The 19898-nt window shown below is 38.9% G+C and overlaps 1 protein-coding gene across 1 annotated transcript in view; it reads left to right on the forward strand.

Moving 5' to 3' along the window:
- Window positions 1-19882, forward strand: part of Ifih1 (interferon induced with helicase C domain 1) — a 50555-nt gene extending 30673 nt beyond the window's left edge. Inside the window, exons 5-16 of the mRNA XM_051166132.1 lie at window positions 1024-1244; window positions 6176-6386; window positions 7290-7507; window positions 8686-8802; window positions 10449-10572; window positions 11029-11304; window positions 11774-12033; window positions 14620-14769; window positions 16305-16466; window positions 18756-18946; window positions 19465-19555; window positions 19642-19882. Coding sequence (XP_051022089.1) covers window positions 1024-1244; window positions 6176-6386; window positions 7290-7507; window positions 8686-8802; window positions 10449-10572; window positions 11029-11304; window positions 11774-12033; window positions 14620-14769; window positions 16305-16466; window positions 18756-18946; window positions 19465-19555; window positions 19642-19821 — 2201 coding nt within the window. The 3' untranslated portion in view covers window positions 19822-19882. The remainder of the gene's footprint in view (window positions 1-1023; window positions 1245-6175; window positions 6387-7289; window positions 7508-8685; window positions 8803-10448; window positions 10573-11028; window positions 11305-11773; window positions 12034-14619; window positions 14770-16304; window positions 16467-18755; window positions 18947-19464; window positions 19556-19641) is intronic.
- The last annotated feature ends 16 nt before the right edge of the window (window positions 19883-19898 follow it).

Consider the following 19898-nt stretch of genomic DNA (forward strand, 5'->3'; position numbering starts at 1 on the left):
TTGATGCAAACATTATCAATTAGAAGCCAGGATAAGAAGTGCTTTCCTACTGCTCCCTAAATATGCCTTACAGCCTAGTTGTCTCGAATGCAAAAGATCTCCCCCACCCTGTCTCTGTCTGTCTCTTCCTCTCTCCCTCCCCTCTTTCTCATGCACACAGAGCAGACCCCCACCATGTTCACATGTACCACACGTGTAGATTCTGTCAACAGCGTATCCAAACTATATTTTAAAAATTTTTTACTGAATATGTAGGCATATTTAGTGATCACTCCTTAAGCAATAAAATAGCTTTTTATAAAACATTTACAGATTAAAAATAGGTTTAAAAGTAGAAATAACTTGTAAGAAGATATATATGCACATTATATACACGTGATGTTCCAGTTTCTATGCAGACCTAGCTTCTAAAGCCGCACAGATACAAACAGACGACAGCAGGTACGCGCTTTGTGGCATTTAGTTGTCAGATGATATTTTAGCAGATTAAGGAAGTAGTTCCAGTTGTTATTTTTCTTTTTAATAAAAAAAAAAAAATAGAAGTGAGAGTGGTGAGAAATAATCACTCCTATATATTTTTTTCTAACTCCTCTTGGTTTACAGGTAGGGGGCTAAGAGAAACCAGGAGGACAAATGGTTGAATAAAGTTCTGAGAAACCCTGTGCATTAGAAATAGAAACCTACAATCCCAGGGGAAAGTGCTCTCCTCCCTCCCCTCCCCTCCCCTCCCTCTCTCTCACTCTCTCTCTCTCTCTCTCTCTCTCTCTCTCTCTCTCTCTCTCTCTCTCTCTCTCTCTCTCTCCCCTCCCCATGTTGTTTCCTCTCAAGGCCTCCATGCTGTTAATTCATTGGAACCTGGGTCACCTGGGACACTCCCTGTACAGAAAACAGAAAATGGGTTGGTTTGGCCCACAGAGGAAAGGAACTTAAACCAGCAGAAGCCTGTCTGCGGCTTAAGGCTTCTGGGCCTTGGGTTCTTGTTGCCCTTTCTCTAACGCTGCTTTCCCATTTTACTTCCTTTAGATGAAAGGGTAGGGACACAAAGAACATCCCCGGAGCCAGAACTGCAGCTCCGGCCTTATCAAATGGAAGTGGCGCAGCCAGCTCTGGACGGGAAGAACGTTATCATCTGCCTCCCCACGGGGAGCGGGAAAACCAGAGTGGCTGTCTACATCACCAAAGATCACTTGGACAAGAAGAAGCAGGCGTCTGAATCCGGGAAGGTTATCGTCCTTGTCAATAAGGTATCTGCCGCTGGACTTTGTCAGGAATCCCGCTTTTGTTTCTTTATTCTGAAGCTGCTGGACGGTAACACCTGGAGCAACAAGTCACACACAGATTCATTTAATTAGGTGTCACGTCCTCTTTAAGTTACATATCTAAAATTTGAGATTCACCTTAAAATAGATTTTTTTTCATAAAACTAGAACATTAAGTCAGATAGTGCTAACTTACATATAAAAATTAAGTTTACCAACACAAACACTGTAAGACCAATGAATGTGAGCATGCTTGACCTGAAAGTGTTCCTGGCACTAGGATCAACTACCTCCTTTTAAAGTCTCTTTATACACTAGTCCTTAATGAAATATAGTACATCATTTTTTATCCAGAATATACAGGGCATGACCAAAAGACAAAGAAAAAATTAAGTGACTATTTATCTATTTCAAGTTAAATAGGCAAATGATGTTGGAAAAGTGTAGGTAAGTCATGTATTGCTAGTGAACTTTTACTTGAAAAGCTGTATCTTGTAAACATCCCCCAAACCATCTTCATATTAACATTGTAAACAAAATTTATTTATTTAAATTTTAGATGAGAATTTATACATTTATAGACTTGGAAATATTATTTTTTCTAGTCTAGGAAATAAAATTTAGTTTGATTTTCAAGATCAGCCTTTTTATTGTTATCATATATTCATTTATAGAAATTACATCAGGGCTGGAGAGATGGTTCAGTGGTTAAAAGCACTGGCTGATCTTCCAGAGGGCTGAGGTTCAGTCGCCAGCACCCATATGGCAGCTACTGTCTGTCCAATACCCTCATACAGACATACACTGTGAGCGAAACACCAGTGAACATAAAATAAAAATAAATAAAAAAGAAAGAAAGAAATTACACTAATAGACTCCTAAGACTCCTGTTAATTTTTTAAAGATTGATGTCATTCTAAAAATTTCGGTAGGAAGATGCTTTGCCACACTGAAAAACACATGCCAGATCCTCAGTCTGAGTGAGTTCTATCACAATGTTTGTCATGGATGCGTGTGCACCTTCCGAGTCTAACACACTCTCCTGGAAGTGGGCGTGGCCCATAGACATAGAGACCTTGTCTAGAACATGCAGGGCTCCCAAAATAAAACGAAGAAACGTATCTGTATACCTTTCTATCCACCATAAGGACAATATTTTTAAATTTTCTTTTGCTGGTGATAATGATACACTAATATTTATTTGCTCAAAACCTTTCATTTATTCCCCCTTTTTAATATAATAAGCTTAAATCCTATTTCTACCGACTGGGACTTTGACCTCAGACAAATCAGAACATTTTCTAACTTATTAGTTGTCATCTAGTCTATAAAATTAAATTAACTCCCATGTTCTGATCTTAAAATTAGATTCTCTCTCTCTCTCTCTCTCTCTCTCTCTCTGTGTGTGTGTGTGTGTGTGTGTGTGTGTGTGTATGTGTGTGTACTCATACATTAAAAGAGACTAATAGGGGCTCATTAGATTTTCATATTTTCTTATCTGTCTTTATCACCTAGAAGTTAATGAAATCAAATACTTTACATATTGGACAGAATTGAGTCCTAGATCCAAAGGGTAGGAGGAAGTAATGTTGTCAAACGAATCCAAAGTCACCTAAACTGATGTCTTTGGGCAGTGCACCGATTTCTGAATCTTAGCCTCACCCCCCCACCCCCCTTCCCAGAGGTCCTCTTCCCTGTTTATCTGTCTCTTTCTTATGTATACCATCTTATCCAAACCATGTAGCTTCACAGACCAGCAATTAGTTTTCATTCATTTCCTTCCTTATTTTCCTTATCTGGTCAGAGGACCGTAGACTAGAAGAGCCGAGAAGACCTTCATGATGTAGCTTTCTTCCTTTGCAGAGAGATAAGGCCACTTTTACTGGTCAATGCCTGGTACCCAGGTTACTCTCCCGTCTTTCAAAACAATCACAGCCATTTCCACATTTGCCACGCAAAGAAATCCATGCATGCCTTCACCCAAACTTATGTGTTCCATGAAACCCACAGCCATTCTTTCCCCTGTCTCTTGCTTTGCAATGGCCCTTTACAATGAAAAGCATCCTGTGGGTACCGGGTGATGCATAGTGCCTTTATTATGCATGTAACACCATTGCCAGGCCCCTCGAGTTTCGGTGTCCTCTTATTCTCCCAGGCATAGTGTTTAGAACTCGACAAAATGTTGTAGGTGCAGTCTTAGGCATGTGGAGTGGAGGAGAGGTGAGGAAGGCGTACATTTACACATCAGAATACATTCTAAGCTAAAACCTTGATTTATTTTTGTGCCACTAATTTTCAAGTTTCAATGTAAGCATTCAATATTTTTCTTACTCATGTCATTTGACCATTTTAGATCTATTCTTTTATTATTTTATGTGCAGGAATATTTTGCCTGCGTGTGTGTCTGTGCACCACATGTGTTTCTGATGCCCATGGAGGCCACCAGAGAGTGTTGGATCCTCCGAGAATAGAGTTACAAATAGTTGTGAGTTACTATGTGAGTGCTGTGAATTGAATTTGTCCTCTGAGAAAAATAGCAAGTGTTCTAACCACTGAGCAACCTCTCCAGCCCTAGATCTAAGTTTGTAATAGTCTACAGTACCTTAACTTGTACAAACATCCTTTTACTTGATGTGATGATTTATTCTAATTAGGAAACTTTCAACCCATAAAATCTAGGTCAGTCTTATACATGCACATGTATGGGCACGTTTAATGTTTATAATTTTCATTACTTGTATCTATTGCATTGGATTCTCTTAAGAATCAAAGCAAATGTTATTGGTTCTCTGTGGTTTGTGAGAATCCCATATGCTCCTTTAGCATAGTCTGTGAGGTAGGTACTTAAAAATCCAAATGCTTAGTGGCTGTTTGCAAAAGCTATGAGACTAAACAAAGATATTCTAATGTTCATAGTTATTTGTGACCATGTAGTAGAATAACTGAAAATTTCCCATTAAAGATCAAAGCTTTTGAGTTCCACATGTAAAATATGAATTTTCAAATGCCATTTTCCCACTGAGTGAGCTGAGAGCACCTCTCAGTCCTTCTCTGCTTCCTTCTTGTTTTCCTTGAGATTGCTGACAGTCTTTCCACTAGCTCCCTATTTGTATAATAATTATTTGCTGTAAGTTTTTAAATTTAATTAAAGTAGCTTCAGCTTTAACTATTGGTGTTTTTGTCAGAAAATCTCTTAACTTAGTAAGGGTGGCATATTCGTGTTCAGCCCAGTGGCAATGTATTATAACTTTTAATCTAGAGTACAGAAATCCCGGTCTCTAATGCCATTTACTTTTGTCTCCGTCCTTTCCAAAGTTATAGCCTTCGAGTGCAGAGAGAAACGCAAACACCACCTGTGCTCCCAGACTTTCCATTTCCTATCTGGGGCTTCAGCATCACGAGAGATGAATCCCAGGTTCCTTCAGACGCTGTAGTGCAGCCCCATATGATTCAGCAGAAGTGGGTAGCAGTTGGGCTTGATTAGTTTTGGCAAGCACTCTGTCACATCTCAGGAAAAGGCTCCAAAAGGGACCACACACCTCCCAATTAGCCATGTCAGACTTGCATCTGGCTTCCCCCGTGTCCTTCAGTAGGAAGTCAATGCCGCCCAGAGTGAGTTTTAGGATGATCCAATGGTGCCTTGGTTATCAGGTGACCACAGTATAAGGACTAGAGGGTGCTGAAGCCAGCCTGGCCTTGAGATTCTCCCTGCCAGCTTTCTATTTGCTATACCATATACTCCTGGACTACCATTTTCTTTTATGTCCTCCTAGAATGGAACCCTCAAGGTAGCCTGACTCCGGCTGGCAAGATAGCCCAGGTGTTAGAGCAATTGCTTAGCGTACATGAAACCTGGAGTTCTATCCTCAGCACTACAATGCCACACAAAGTCATGTTTGATGGAGCAGCCTTGTAATTCCAGCACCAAAAAAGAGGTAGAGACAGAAGGATCACGAGTTCAAGGTCATCCCAAGCTGCATAGAGAGTTCAAGGCCAGCTGGACTAAGTGATAACACCCCCTCTTGATCAAAACAAAATTTAGGAATAAGATAACCTAGCTTGTCTCTTGCTCAGTCTGAGAGGTGTTCTGAGTGAGGAGCATTTATAGGTGTCACTCAGTAGATATTGCGGCATACAGAGTTGGCTAGAAAGAAGGTGAATTCCCACCTCTCTCACCCTCACTTGCTACCTTTTGCTTTTTATTCAGACGTCAAAGCCATTGTAGTATTTCATTCTCTATCCTCCCATACATTCTCCTAATAATTGTGTTGGTGCTACTGTCTTGGCTTCCTGCTCTTTCCAACTTTGTAGTCAGACAGCCTCTAGGAGGATCCCAGGCACTGAGAAGAACGGATCTTCAGAATCCTACTCACGAGAATCCTGAGAGCTGTTATACTGAATTAAGAATATTCTACTTACTGTTCACAGCTGACCCTGCTTTACAAATTAACAACCCATTTTGTATCAACTACACTTTCAGCTTAACTCTTGGCTGACCCACAGCTTACCAGAGTTCCTCTAAGCCTTCCATTGGGAAGTCAGCTGTTCCTTCTCTGCACTGTCACTCTGCTTGTTTCTCTCTGGGAGAAGAATTGCATTGTGTATGATGGGCTGTTTTGTTAGTCATAGAACAAATCATCAACTACACTGAGTTGCTTACTCTCCAGTCGTCAGCCTTATCTTAACTACCTTTGTGTTCTAGATACAATGCCTACATCTAATACAAATGACAGATGAATAGAAAGAATGCTATGAAGATGGTAACATCAAATCCATTGATTAAATGTAAATATTTCTCTTAAAGGTCCACATATAGTCTTTTGACTGATGTTCCTCTATACTTTTCACTTTGCACTCTTCTCTATTTTTTTCCAAATTAAAAAAAAAAAAATCTGTATGTTCTTGTTTTTTTAAAGGTGATGTTAGCTGAACAACTTTTCCGCAAAGAATTCAACCCATTTTTAAAGAAATGGTATCGCATTATTGGATTAAGCGGTGATACCCAGCTGAAAATATCGTTTCCAGAAGTTGTCAAATCTTATGATGTTATTATCAGCACAGCTCAGATCCTCGAGAACTCCCTCTTAAACAGGGAGAGTGGAGAAGATGACGGTGTGCAGCTATCAGGTTGGTTGGAGTCGGTATTGTTAGAAGAAAAGACAGGCAGAGATATTAAAGATAGTAACCGAGGCTGCTTGTTAAATCCTTTTTTTTTTTTTTTTTTACATGAGAAAGATTAACCTCAGCTATATAAGTTATTTTTTTATTTTGTAAGGCTTCACTGAAGTGCTGTACCTCCTGGGAAAATGAACAAAACCAGGAAAATGTTTAACTGGATGGCTTGCTTTTGCATAAGTACATTGTTACTAAATCAAGCATCAAGCAGTCACAGTGTTCTTCTGTTACTTCACACACACACACACACACACACACACACACACACACACACACACATTTGCTGATAGGTTTTATGAGAACTATCTTTTTTACAATAAAATAAAACTACAGTCCTGCCTACATTATTTGGAATGGTTAAATAACTAGGTGAAAAACAGAGAAAAGTACAAGCAATCACAATAATTAAGTGCAAGGTTTAAAAACACAAAATCATACCTCTTTAGATAGTATTCCTTTCATTTGGTGTTACAAAAATAGGCTGTATCAGCCTAGCATTAATTTTTTATTCAAGAACAAACAGGAGCCCTGGGAAGATTTTGTGTTTGTTTGTTTGTTTGTTTGTTTGTAAGACAGGTGTGCATTTCACTACCACTTTCTGAATTGCATCTTGAGACAGATTAATAGCTACCAGGAACAGTGTCGTGATTAACACACACGAACTTTGTGTTCATAAACATAGCTGCCAGTCACAGCTCAGGTCATACCAGCCAGCGGATCGACGTAGGGATGTATCACTCACTATTCTGTCCGAGGGAAGACACTCAGCGGCAGCTCACGCCTTTAACTTCAGAGTGCTTGTCTCACTGCAGCATGCCTGTTTGGGTAAACAGACCTTCCCTCTTTTCCGTTAAGATTTTTCCCTCGTTATCATCGATGAGTGTCATCACACCAACAAGGAGGCAGTCTATAACAACATCATGAGACGGTATCTGAAGCAGAAGTTGAAGAATAATACCCTCAAGAAGCAAAACAAGCCAGTAACCCAGCTGCCACAGATACTAGGACTGACGGCTTCACCTGGTGTTGGAGGAGCCAAAAAGCAATCTGAGGCTGAAAAGCATATTTTAAATGTAAGTCGCTGAGTGTGTGTATAACCAAAACAGACAGACAGACAAGCAAGCAAACAAACTGTGTCAGATGCCTACGCTCTTTAGGATTTTAAGTGGTGTTGATAGTTCAAGTGCCAGTGTCATCAGTTAAATAAAAGCTATTTGCTTTACCTCTAGAAAAAATAATAGCCTCAATCTTCTACAAAGAGGTGATATTCTCTTGATAAGTACCTGTGATACGGACAGAGCAAAAGTTGATAGTTTTCACTCCCAATGGCTTGCAGCTGACTCCCTGGCCTTCAAAGCAGCAAGCTTTCCCTGTCTTTTCCCATTATGTGTCAGTCTAGAATATGGTTTACTCAAATGAAAAGAGAAGAGGTAAGCATGGTCGTTCCCACCCTTAATCCTGGCGCTCTGAAATCAGAGCCAAGCAGATTGCAGTGAGTTTATATAGTGAGTTCCAGGCCAGCTAGTGCTGCAGAGTGAGACATCTCAAAATAAGGGGTTGAAAGTAGAGATGATGCCAGGATCTTTTATTAAAGGTGCACCCACACACACACCCAGCTTCCCCAACAGGGGTGCCATTTAAAGCGGTAAGGACATCAGAGTACCTGAGCCTCTCACTGTAGGTTAAACTCAGTAGAAATTGTTAAAGTGAACAAGATTCAGAGAAGGATTGCCTCCAAGATATAATTTATTACTGGGATAAAGAACAAACTCCTACCTGTGGTCTGTGTGCCAACACTAAGGCAGACCCTCCCCTTGTGCTGCTTTCTTTGTATGTACAAAAGAACGGGCATTAGGATCCGTGAACATCAGCTTGATTGTGAATGCAGCTGCCTGATATAATCAGATAACAGTTACCACCTAACTATGCTGTTAATTTACGTACATTTTTCTATTGTTTTAAATCCTGTATTTCAGCTATAAAATGACAGTTAAAGGACATCTTTTTCTAAAATTAGACTTAGAATACACTTTTGGAAGACATCAGAACAAATATTATTGATCATTGGTCAATTAAATCCATAGTAAGTAGTGATAAAATGCTGAATTTAATGAATAAATAGTGCTGCATATTACTTGAATTAAACGTTGTTACCTACTTATGCTAAAAAAATCTCATATTACACTTTTCTTATGCAAAGCTATTTGCATTCCACTTTAAGAAAAGAAAGCTTAAAATGTCTCTTTTCCAGATATGTGCCAATCTTGATGCATTCACTATTAAAACAGTGAGGGAGAATCTTGGTCAACTTAAACAGCAAATAAAGGATCCACGGAAGAAGTTTGTGATTGCTGACGACACCAGAGAAGTATGCGCTGAGCACTTCATATGTTTTGTCTGGTAACACATATCCAATTGGAAGCTGGCCGGGTCTCTTTTACATTTACCATCTGAATAGTCCCATTTAACATTTTTAATAGAATAAGCTATGCTTTTAAACTTTTTTAAAAAATTTTTATTATTAATTTATTCTTGTTACATCTCAATGGTTATCCCATCCCTTGTGTCCTCCCATTCTTCCCTCCCTCCCCTTTTCCCCTTATTCCCCTCCCCTATGACTGTTCCTGAGGGGGATTACCTCCCAAATTAATATGAGACCGTTACTAATTGTCTCTACCATCCCTACTTGGCTACTTATGATTCTTGGAGCAGTAGAATATTGGGTTGGGGAAGGTTGGATAGCTAACCTAGAGGGATTGTGGGAGTTAGTGCCCTTGTACTGCTTTGGTGTTTTGCAGGATTAGTTTTCTGACATTCCGGGGTGCCATTTTGTTGCAGTTGGCTATCACAACAGAAATACTGATTTGTGTGTTTTCTTTATTTAGAAAACAGATTGTAAAAAAAAAAATTTGAAATATTGAGTATACTGCCGCTTCTCTGGTGAATATTTTCACTAATTAAAAAAAAATCAACTTATAGTCCATTTGGCCATTATGTTTAGTAAATTATTCCAATATTTTATTTTGTAGAGTTTAAAACTTGATAAATTTTACAAATGTATAATAAGCTAAATTCCATTGAGAATCTACTTCATAAGACTACTGGGACTAAATGATGGGATATGTGTGCAGTAAATAATACTAAAAATGTGGACACTAAACCAGTGTTGGTGGCCAACCTCCACAATTTACCCATTTCATTCTGCAGTAGAACTATGCTGGCACTGATTACACTATACTCACTCTTACATTTCTGTCACTTGGGTTTACCTGATAAGTTCAAATTTGTGTTTCTATTCTTGATCATCCAAAGACGTTTCTCTGAATATTCTTTTGGAAAGAATTTGCCACTCTTTTTTTTTTTCTTAACCTTTAAAATTACTCTTCAGTAGAATATAGTGCATATAGAAAAGAACAATATGGACTTGTGGATTTTTCAATAGTTGGCCAAGTGTATGCAAAAAAAATTAGATAAAAAGACAACATATTACAAGGCTCTCAAAACACCAAGGGAAACTATTAGTTTTGACTGATTTTGAACTTTATCCAAGTTGAATCACATAACATACATTCTTTCATATCTGGATTTTTTCCAAAGTATGTCAAATGCTTTTTATCTTGGAAGTAATAGTACTGAAACGTGGTATTTACATAGGAATATTACCTAAATAAAATTAAAGGCTTTCTAAATAATTGTGACATTAACACAACAGAATATTTTTAATTGCCTTTAACTTTCAAGGTTTGTAACACTCACTAGCATTACTTTTTTAAAAAAAAATTTAGCTTGGCAACTTTATGATAGAGGTTTATGGTGTCAGGATTGATATGTCCTGACAGTAGAAATAAAACTAAAAACCAATTGTAGCTAACAAAGAAGTGATCAGAGATTATTCTGTTACAGAGTCTAGTTAATGATACTGAACCAATCACATTATAATATGCAAATTATTTTGACAAAGATAATGAATGCCATTGCAAACAACTTTAATCATATATGTATAATTGTTTTTAGAATCCATTTAAAGAGAAACTTCTAGAAATTATGGCAAGCATTCAAACTTACTGCAAAATGAGTCCAATGTCAGATTTTGGAACCCAGCATTATGAGCAATGGGCCATTCAAATGGAAAAAAAAGGTAATTTGGGTTGTGATCTAACAGTTTTTCCCGTGTTTACACCAAGACTTCAGATGATCTTCTTAGGCTCAGAAGCAATCTGAAAGCAAATGGAACATCAAGTAGAGTTTCTGTGTTGTGTGGTGGGCAAGCCCACACGCGTTCCAACTCCTCATCTAAGGAAAGAGGCGTCAATTCATTCAGTTTTCACTTTCATTTATTACATATAAAGTATCAAGGCAGCTACCAACAGTTCTGTCTTCAAAGGCAATTTTACTGACGTGTTTTCCAAGCTGTTCAGCTATGGGTCAGGTCCACACTCCTGCTCACACTGAGCTCAAGCCGCAAGCATTGGAGTTGAAAACCTCCCCTTTTAGAACTCAGGACCCTTGGAGCTATAATTTATTGAAGCTCACAACACACTTTTAGGACAGTTCTGTGCCCTTTGCCTCACTCACAGAGTTTATTCTTCCACAGCTGCTAAGGACGGTAACCGCAAAGACCGTGTCTGTGCAGAACATTTGAGGAAATACAATGAAGCCCTACAAATCAATGACACGATCCGCATGATCGACGCGTACAGCCACCTGGAAAGTTTCTACACTGATGAGAAAGCAAAGAAGTTTGCTGTCCTGGAGGACAATGATGAGAGCGAAGATGATGCTAACAGTCACGATGATGAAGTTAAGGGCAATGTAAAGACACCTTTGAAACTCGACGAAACGGATGAATTTCTCATGGATTTATTCTTTGGTAAGACTCAGTATAGCACAAAGGGCATGCTCCTGCATGGTCCTCTCAGACAGGGACTCACTGCTTCCTTCTAGTTTTCCAGAAGGCACTCAAAATTCATCTCGAAAGAAAAAGAATACCATGAAGACTTGGTTTGTAATTTGATATGCCGGGCTAACTTTTAATTGTGTGATTGTAATTAATCATTTGATCATCTACTTTTATTGCGAAGACTATCACAATTAGTTAATTAAATACTCTGAGCACTAACTATATCACAATGAGTCATGCCTTAGTGTATCATTATGTAAAGAGTGCCCGTGTAATATTTTGTTTTATTTACTGATGCAAACTAATTTTATTTTTAATAGTTATTAGGTTGATTTCTTCTTTCAGAAATTGGATGTGTATATGGCATACAATAGGGTGTATGAGTGTATTTAGTGGGGTAGCTAAAACAAGCTGATAACATGAATAATTATTTTTAAAGATAACAGGAAAATGTTGAAAAAATTAGCTGAGAACCCAAAATATGAAAATGAAAAACTCACTAAATTGAGAAACACTATATTGGAACAATTCACAAGGACTGAGGAGTCGTCTCGAGGAATTATTTTCACAAAAACACGGCAGAGCACCTATGCACTTTCCCAGTGGATCATGGAAAATGAAAAGTTTGCAGAAGTTGGCATCAAAGCGCACCACCTGATCGGAGCAGGACATAGCAGTGAAGTCAAGCCCATGACACAGGTATGGCATCCTTTGGAATCCATGTCTTAAACTTCAACTACCCTTCTCTAATTGGTTTTAATGTTCCTAAATTCCCCCATCATCTCAGAGATACATTCACAGAAGGATCTTGGTTTGGTATATTGAGTTAATGATAGGCTGATGGTGGTACTTGATGAGTTAAGGGGCAAGTTAAAATGGAATCCCCTTTCCTTTTTACATACAGGAACGCCTCAAGTTTGGCATCTCTTGTAAAAATGAGTAAATTTTGCCTTAACAACACCGTAAAGAAATAGTTACAGTATGAAATCAGGTGGAGATTCAAAACTGCTCAAGATGTGTGGATTATAATCAAAACTGTGCAACAAATATTTGTAAAATGAAGTCTATAAGAACTTGGAAGAATTAAAGTATTTTCTGTGTTGGGGGCAGGGTTTTAAGGTTTCTGCTCTCATCAACTTTTTAAATCATATGATTTATTGTATGTATGGTTAAAGAAACACTTCTGACAGGGGAAAAAGCCACTTGTAAACTATATAAGCATTTAAATGTTCTTCTGAAAGCTAAGTTCCCCCTGAGTCTTGCTGGAGGTGGGGGCAGGGTGGGGGATACTTCAGTTTTGTGATAGCCACCACTGTTTCACACAATGGAGCAAACCAAATCCACTTACTGTTTGTGTAAGAGAAGAAAATTAGAGATTGCCCATTCTAACACCCAACACATTGCACACTCCCTCTTGGTAGCTCCTTATCAGGTTTAACGCTAGGCCTGCAGCCAAAATACCACGCACTGCAGTGGCTCCTCACCCGAAGCCAACTCATCTGTCCTGATAGCAATTAGTCATATACTTGATCTGAGAGCCTAGTACTAGCCTGGAATTTCCTATTCAAGTACTCTTTGAAATTCAGGCACATTTATATGTTAAAATCAAAGACATAATTTTAAAATTACTTATTTATGTGTATTTTATGTGTTTAAGTGCTCTGTCTGCATGCATGCCTGCATGTACATGGAAGAGGGCTTACGATCCCTTAATAGATGGTTGTGAGCTGCCATGTGGGCACTGGGAATTGAACTCAGGACCTCTAGAAGAGCAGCCAGTGCTCTTAAGCACTGAGCCATCTCCCCACCCCCCAAAGACGTCATTTTGATCAATGGATGTGAAGCAATAAGGTAGAAATTACCAGGGAGTCATCAGGAACCTTGTTATAATGTTCTTTCTTGGTGATGAGCCAAATAAAAACTCACAATACCTCTAAGAAGAAAGGAAAGTGCATGAGAGAATACACACTCAAATTATAAGGATAAAAGTGTACACTGAATACCACATAGGCTAGCAGCTTTGATGAGAACAGAATGGAAATAAAGGACCACTCACTGTCCATATCAGATGAGATATATGCTCAGCCATTCTTCCAATGAAAAGACCAGAAGTTTTGTGTGTGTGTGTGTGTGTGTGGTGTGTATTCAAAGGTCACATTTTAAAAAATACTTGTTGTAATTATGCTTTAGTCATGTACTCATCCCTTTTAATTTACATTATCTTTTGATTAGACCTTTTTTATTTATAGTTTTAAATTTTTATTCACTTTACATCCAGCCCCCTCCCTCATCTCTTCCCAGTCCCACCCTTCCTCCCTTTTCTCTCCCTCCCCTAGTCCTCTAAAAAGGGGAGACCTCCTCTACAACCAACTGACCTCAGCCTATCAAATCTCATCTGGATGGCCTGCATCCTCTTCCTCTGTGGCCTGCCATGGCCTCCCCACCAGAGGGAAGTGATCAAAGAGCAGGCAACAGAGTCCATGGCAGAGATAGCCCATGTTTCTCATATTAGGGGACCCGTATAGAGACTGAGCTGCCTATGGGCTACATCTGAGCAGGGGGCCTAGGTCCTCTCCATGCATGGATCTTGGTTGGTACATCAGTGTCTGCAAGTCCCTCTGGGCCCAGATTTGTTGGCTCTGTTGGTCTCCTTGTGGAGCACCTGCAGTTTATGCTGCTTAAAGTTAAACCTTTCTCAAAGTAAAATTAAAGACAACACTGCTTTTTACTGTTCCAGCTCCCCTCCCTGGAAGCACCTGATACTTTGACTTTCTCCTGTGTCCTTTATGGAATAATCCATAGGTTTCTTTCCTGGATGGTTCTTAAACTGACCTATGGTATATGTGGGGAATTTTCTGTGTCTCAAAACTGATATAAAAGTTTCAGTGAATTTTATTACCTACATATCAGACTCTGACGTTAATATACTGAAAGGTAAACCCTGTTCTAATCGTGCCAAAGCCTTTTCTCAGCCAGCAACACCTCTTCCTTTCTTCCTCTCAAATCGCCCATCAATTTATTTCCTTGGCATAAAGAATGTCTTCCCACCTCCAGACTGCAGGATGGAAATATTTTTGTTATTGTGTGGTAATCCCAGATTGGAAATCAAATGTTGTCTCACCATCATGTCTTTGTTCATTGCCAAAAACAGATGGCAGCAAATTCGTGTATGATCTAATCCTCTGATTTACACTGACCAGTTGCAATTTATTATTTCTCCTACTAATTAGAAGATCTGAATGTGTTTAGCATCACAAAATTTAATTTATTAAAATGTTTCTACAGAACGAACAAAAAGAAGTCATTAGTAAATTTCGCACTGGAGAAATAAATCTGCTTATAGCTACTACAGTAGCAGAGGAAGGCCTGGACATCAAAGAATGCAATATCGTTATCCGGTATGGTCTCGTCACTAATGAGATAGCCATGGTCCAGGTATGTGCAGAGATCCGCCCCTATGTGTTCCGTCTCCTTCCTGTGCTCCTATGTGGGCTCCTCCCTTTTACTAAACCAACACAAAACCTCTCAACTTTAAGTGTACTTTAAGTGTTTCGGCTAAAGGACCCATCTTAAGGAACTGCGAAGGAATGCCTTCTGTATGACTGCTGTTTGTTGCACTCCTGTAGCAACCTCCTGTAGTTTAACTAACAACTCGACTTCAGTTGCTCTTCTATATCCTAAGACTATCCAAGACCATGCACAATATAGGCCCCATTACAAGAATCAAAGAAGGCCTCCTCTGTCTTAAGAGGTCAGTGAACCCCCCAGTGGGATCAGGAACCTGAACCACCCTGTCCACAAATCCCACTCAGACCTTAGCGAGCCCTACAGTTCTGTTTTCCTCCATTAGTCACTCAACTTTTCCATATTTTTAATCTTTCATAAAATACTGAGTGGGGGTCCCTTACAAATATGATAAATAAATGAATAATTATCACTTTCACAGCTCTCTTACTCATCTATATTAACAATGTTGTGCTATGTAAAAGAGTTATGGTGAAGAAAGTGCATGACGTTACTCTTAAAATATAGGAGTTTTCTTTCACCGTTGGGTAGATGACAAGTTACAGCCATCTTGATATAAAGCAAGATTATTTCAGGTAGTGGTATATAAGTCAGAGGCTTATGGCTACAATATGAGTGGCGTTTGCCTTCAGAATGGTGTTGTAGTTGATAGTTAAGCTCTTGAGCTCGGTAACCAAAGCTTCTACTATTAAACATGTGTCTACACCACTGCTGATCAGTGGTAGATTGTTCATCCTGCATTGGTTGGCCCAATACCCATGTGCATATGGACATCACTAAATGAGTGGCCTCAGAGGTCATTCAAAATCAATAAGAGGACATTGAAAGTGGATGCAGGGTAGATAGACCTGGGAGAAGTTGGAGGGGCCAAAGGGGAAGTGGATATTATCATATTTTGCTGTTTATATGAATAAAAATTTTAAAGAAAAACAGCAAAAAAAAAAAAAAAAATTGATGCACCTAACATTCAGCTTCTTAAGAGTCCTATAGAAATTTGACTCTACTGCATATATTCCCCTGAGAAATGGGCTTAAAGTCCCAAGTCGCATGCCAGGAACAGTTCTGCCCTCAGAAGCCCCGGTGCCAAGGTCAGAGATGTGCCTTGTCCTCATTCATCCCCCTTCCAAATAGATGGCTGCACTGGTCCAAGCCACTGCTCAGGGTTTCTGTGGTTTAAGACAGCTGCTCAGGGCTCAACGGGGCTAGATGGGTGGTGGGTTATTTTGGCTTCTGAGATATGCCCAAATCATTCTAGAACATTGTATTAAAAAACATTTAAGTTTTGAAAAAAAATGTGTCTACAAGCCATGGGTAATGACTACCTTCACTAAGACTAGAGAGATGGTTTGAAGCCTGGGATACAGAATAAAGACTGTCTTCCCAGGGCCAAAGCAGGACAGCTCAGAGCAAGACATAGCACTTCTTTTCTTTGTTCATGTTTCCAGGCCCGTGGTCGAGCCAGAGCTGATGAAAGCACCTATGTCCTGGTTACCAGCAGTGGCTCAGGAGTTACTGAACGTGAGATCGTTAATGATTTCCGAGAGAAGATGATGTATACAGCTATAAACCGTGTTCAAAACATGAAACCAGAGGAGTATTCACGTGAGGTATGGTCCTTGGCCACCACTGAGTTTAGTTTTCATCAGAAAATGGCTCCATTTGGTTGCCACTGATGTCTGTGTGGCTACTTCTCCAGACAGAAATTGTGCTGAGTGAGCAGCTTCCATCTGAAGATTTGTTCTTAGTCCAGATGCACACACAAAACCCCATGATCTGTGGGAGGGCAGGAAATGCTGAGGGCATTTTGATCATTGCAGGGAAACCAAACATCAACTTTGGTAATATAAATTTAGGATGCCATTTTCCAGAAAGATTTGTACAACTCACTCATTTGGACTAACCTAGTAGTTTCAATTTGATCCGATCCATATGTACAAACAGTGTCTCTACTACAGAAATATTTATAAAGTGCCTATTGTCTGCCAGGCAGTATTTTAAAAGCAGAGAACATAGTTATAAACAAAACATAATACCCATGGTATGTGAAATAGAGATTTTATTGTGTGCTTGTTGAGGATGGTGGAAGACAAACAAACAGAAATTTAACAATGTTGTGCATGTCATGCATGAGTCGGCACTATGGGATTAGGATAGGATTGTATAACCAGCCTTGGTGGCTCATATCTACAATCCCAGCTCTCAAAACACAGAGGCAAGAGCATTACGCCAGGAGTTTGAAGTCATCTTGGACTACATAATATGTTTAATTCTAGCCTGGACTACTGAGTGAATCATATCTCAAAACAAAAACTCAGAGTAGTAAAGTATGGTGTAAACCACTTGCCTAGATGGCTACTTTTGATATGTTCCACTTAGAGACTGACACTGAGGCTGATTCTGAAAGTCTGAAGCATATATAATATGTCGTGTAGCTGAATATCAACTTATTAACAGTTATTTGAATTGGGTAAAGGAAATGCAGTGGGGAAAACGGATATATTTGTACAATATTTCAGGAAACGTTTATACCACTGAAGTAAAGACTGTAACTCCTATAATAGCAAACAATCCATTTAGAAGAAGCTTCACACCCTTGCATATGGGTGTGAATGTTAGTTTCCTAACATTAGAATTGGCTCTTCCCTAAATAGAGTTTAAGGGAAGGGATGCTTTCAATTTGGTGTGCAAAGTATATAACCAACTCCAAGGTTTCCTGGCCAGGTTTTCATACAAACTTACATTTTAAAAACCCCCTTAAAAATATAAGCCAAACCAAGCATTTTCCATCAAATAATCCCACTATAAACTTATTTCTCATATTTATGACTAAACAGAATGAATCAGTGAGGTTCTTGTGAAAGCTGGTATGTTATTACTAAATTGTCTAGGGCAATTTTAGGACAATCTATAGTTTACAAGTCAAAATCTCCCAATCTGTCAACTAAAACATTGTACTAATTAGTCTTTCATTATTTTATTGAAATACCTGAGGTAGGCTGATTTATAGTGTCAAAAGGTTTATTGGTTTGACTCAGAGTTAAATCCATAAGGTCTAAGAACATGGAGGGTTCTGTGAGGCCTCACCTGCTGATCCACTGTCACATTATGGCAAGAATGCATGTGTATCTAAGCTTCTTTGTGCTCTCTCCTTACAAAGCTGATATAATTCAATCCTGTGGGTTCTACCTCTAAATCCTAATCCAAGACCATCTCTTCTCAAGGGCCCCTTTTCTAAGCACACAACTACATTAAGTTTTGCTTCCTTTAATTATTAAGTCTTATTAACACATGACTGTGGATTCAGTTCCGGCGTGACTGACTATAGAGGGGCAAGCCATGCTCAAATCATAACACGGGATCCACTTGGGGACTCTAGAATGGACTACCTTTCTCAGTCTCCTTTGAGGAAGAGACCTGCCCTCCCAAGGCTTCACGGGTGGCTGAAAGAAAGAAAAGCACCGAAGACCACGTACACTGTCCGAGAAAGCACTGATACTTAATTGGCTACTAGGCAAGCAGCTCCACTCTTCTGATTTTCAACACCTTTTCAACAGTGTTTAGGCAGCCACTGATAAAAAGTGAGAGTTGACACAAAAGACAAAATCTATTTTGCATGCCATAAAATGTCAGTCTTACTGAAAAGTTAAAATTTTATCAAACGTCTAAAATGAACCCAAACATCTCCCGTGACTTGGCACACCACTTTTAACTCCGTCACTTCTTTGTACTTGGACTTTGGTTTACTACAGTAGAAGATTGTATACTAAATCTATCCGGTGTCATGGTCTCTTCATTTTAATCTTCTAGACTACAATCTAAGATATATCAATTTCAGCTCATTTACTTCCGTAAAATTATGAAAAAAAATGCAATTCCTTATTCTTTTCTTCCTGCAGATTTTGAAATTACAGGTACAAAGTCTCTTGGAAAAGAAAATGAAAGTCAAAAGAAGTATTGCAAAGCAGTACAACAACAATCCATCATTAGTAACTCTTCTCTGCAAAAACTGTAGTATCCTGGTCTGCTCAGGAGAGAACATCCATGTAATTGAGAAGATGCATCACGTGAATATGACACCGGAATTCAAGTGAGTGCAACAAGATCCAAGTTTCTGAGGTTAATGGGGTTGAAACATTTCTTCTTATAAAATGAAAGTGAGGTTTTTTTTCCCTCCTCACAACTTTCCCTTTTGTAGTCCCTCAAATATATTCTGATCTCTTGTGTCTGTTTTGAAAGTAATCTTCGTTGAGACATAGAGTAATGTTAAGACACAAAGCCATTTTGATCTAAAGTACTTATATCAAAATGTTTGGATGTCCATCCCTGTTCTCTCTTTTTTTTTTTTTTTTTTTAATGACTGAAAAGCTAATATAACAGCAGACTTCAAAGGAGACCCAGAGACAGTGTCACACTTGTGAGGTGTATTTTAGGATGAGAACATGCATCTGATTTGTCACAAAAATCCTGGGAAGCAGAAGATGAGAAAGAGCAAGGCACCAGATAACCCAACAATGTGGGTCATTAACAATTCCAACATGAACCCATGGCTGCGTGTTGTCATTTTGTCAAATCTCACTAATGATCCTTTCTCCACAATAATTTTAGGGAACTCTACATTGTAAGAGAAAATAAAGCACTGCAAAAGAAATTTGCTGATTATCAAGCAAACGGAGAGATTATCTGCAAATGTGGCCAAGTGAGTACACTCTAGTGGGTTCATTTTTATTTTGACCAAAAGGAATGTTAAATTGGATGTTGACTTCTTTCTCTTTTGTTTTCTAGGCTTGGGGAACAATGATGGTACACAAAGGCTTAGATTTGCCTTGTCTTAAAATAAGGAATTTTGTAGTGGATTTCAAAAATAACTCACCAAAGAAACAGTATAAGAAGTGGATGGAACTCCCTATCAGATTTCCTGATCTAGATTGCTCAGAATACTGCTTGTATAGTGATGAAGACTAGCTCTTGATTCATGATTATTTTTAAATGTTGCCAACTCAACATTGAGTATGATTTTGATGGTTTTGTTTTAGGTTCGT

This window comes from Acomys russatus, chromosome 24 (assembly GCF_903995435.1).
Source record: "Acomys russatus chromosome 24, mAcoRus1.1, whole genome shotgun sequence".
Classification (NCBI taxonomy): domain Eukaryota; kingdom Metazoa; phylum Chordata; class Mammalia; order Rodentia; family Muridae; genus Acomys; species Acomys russatus.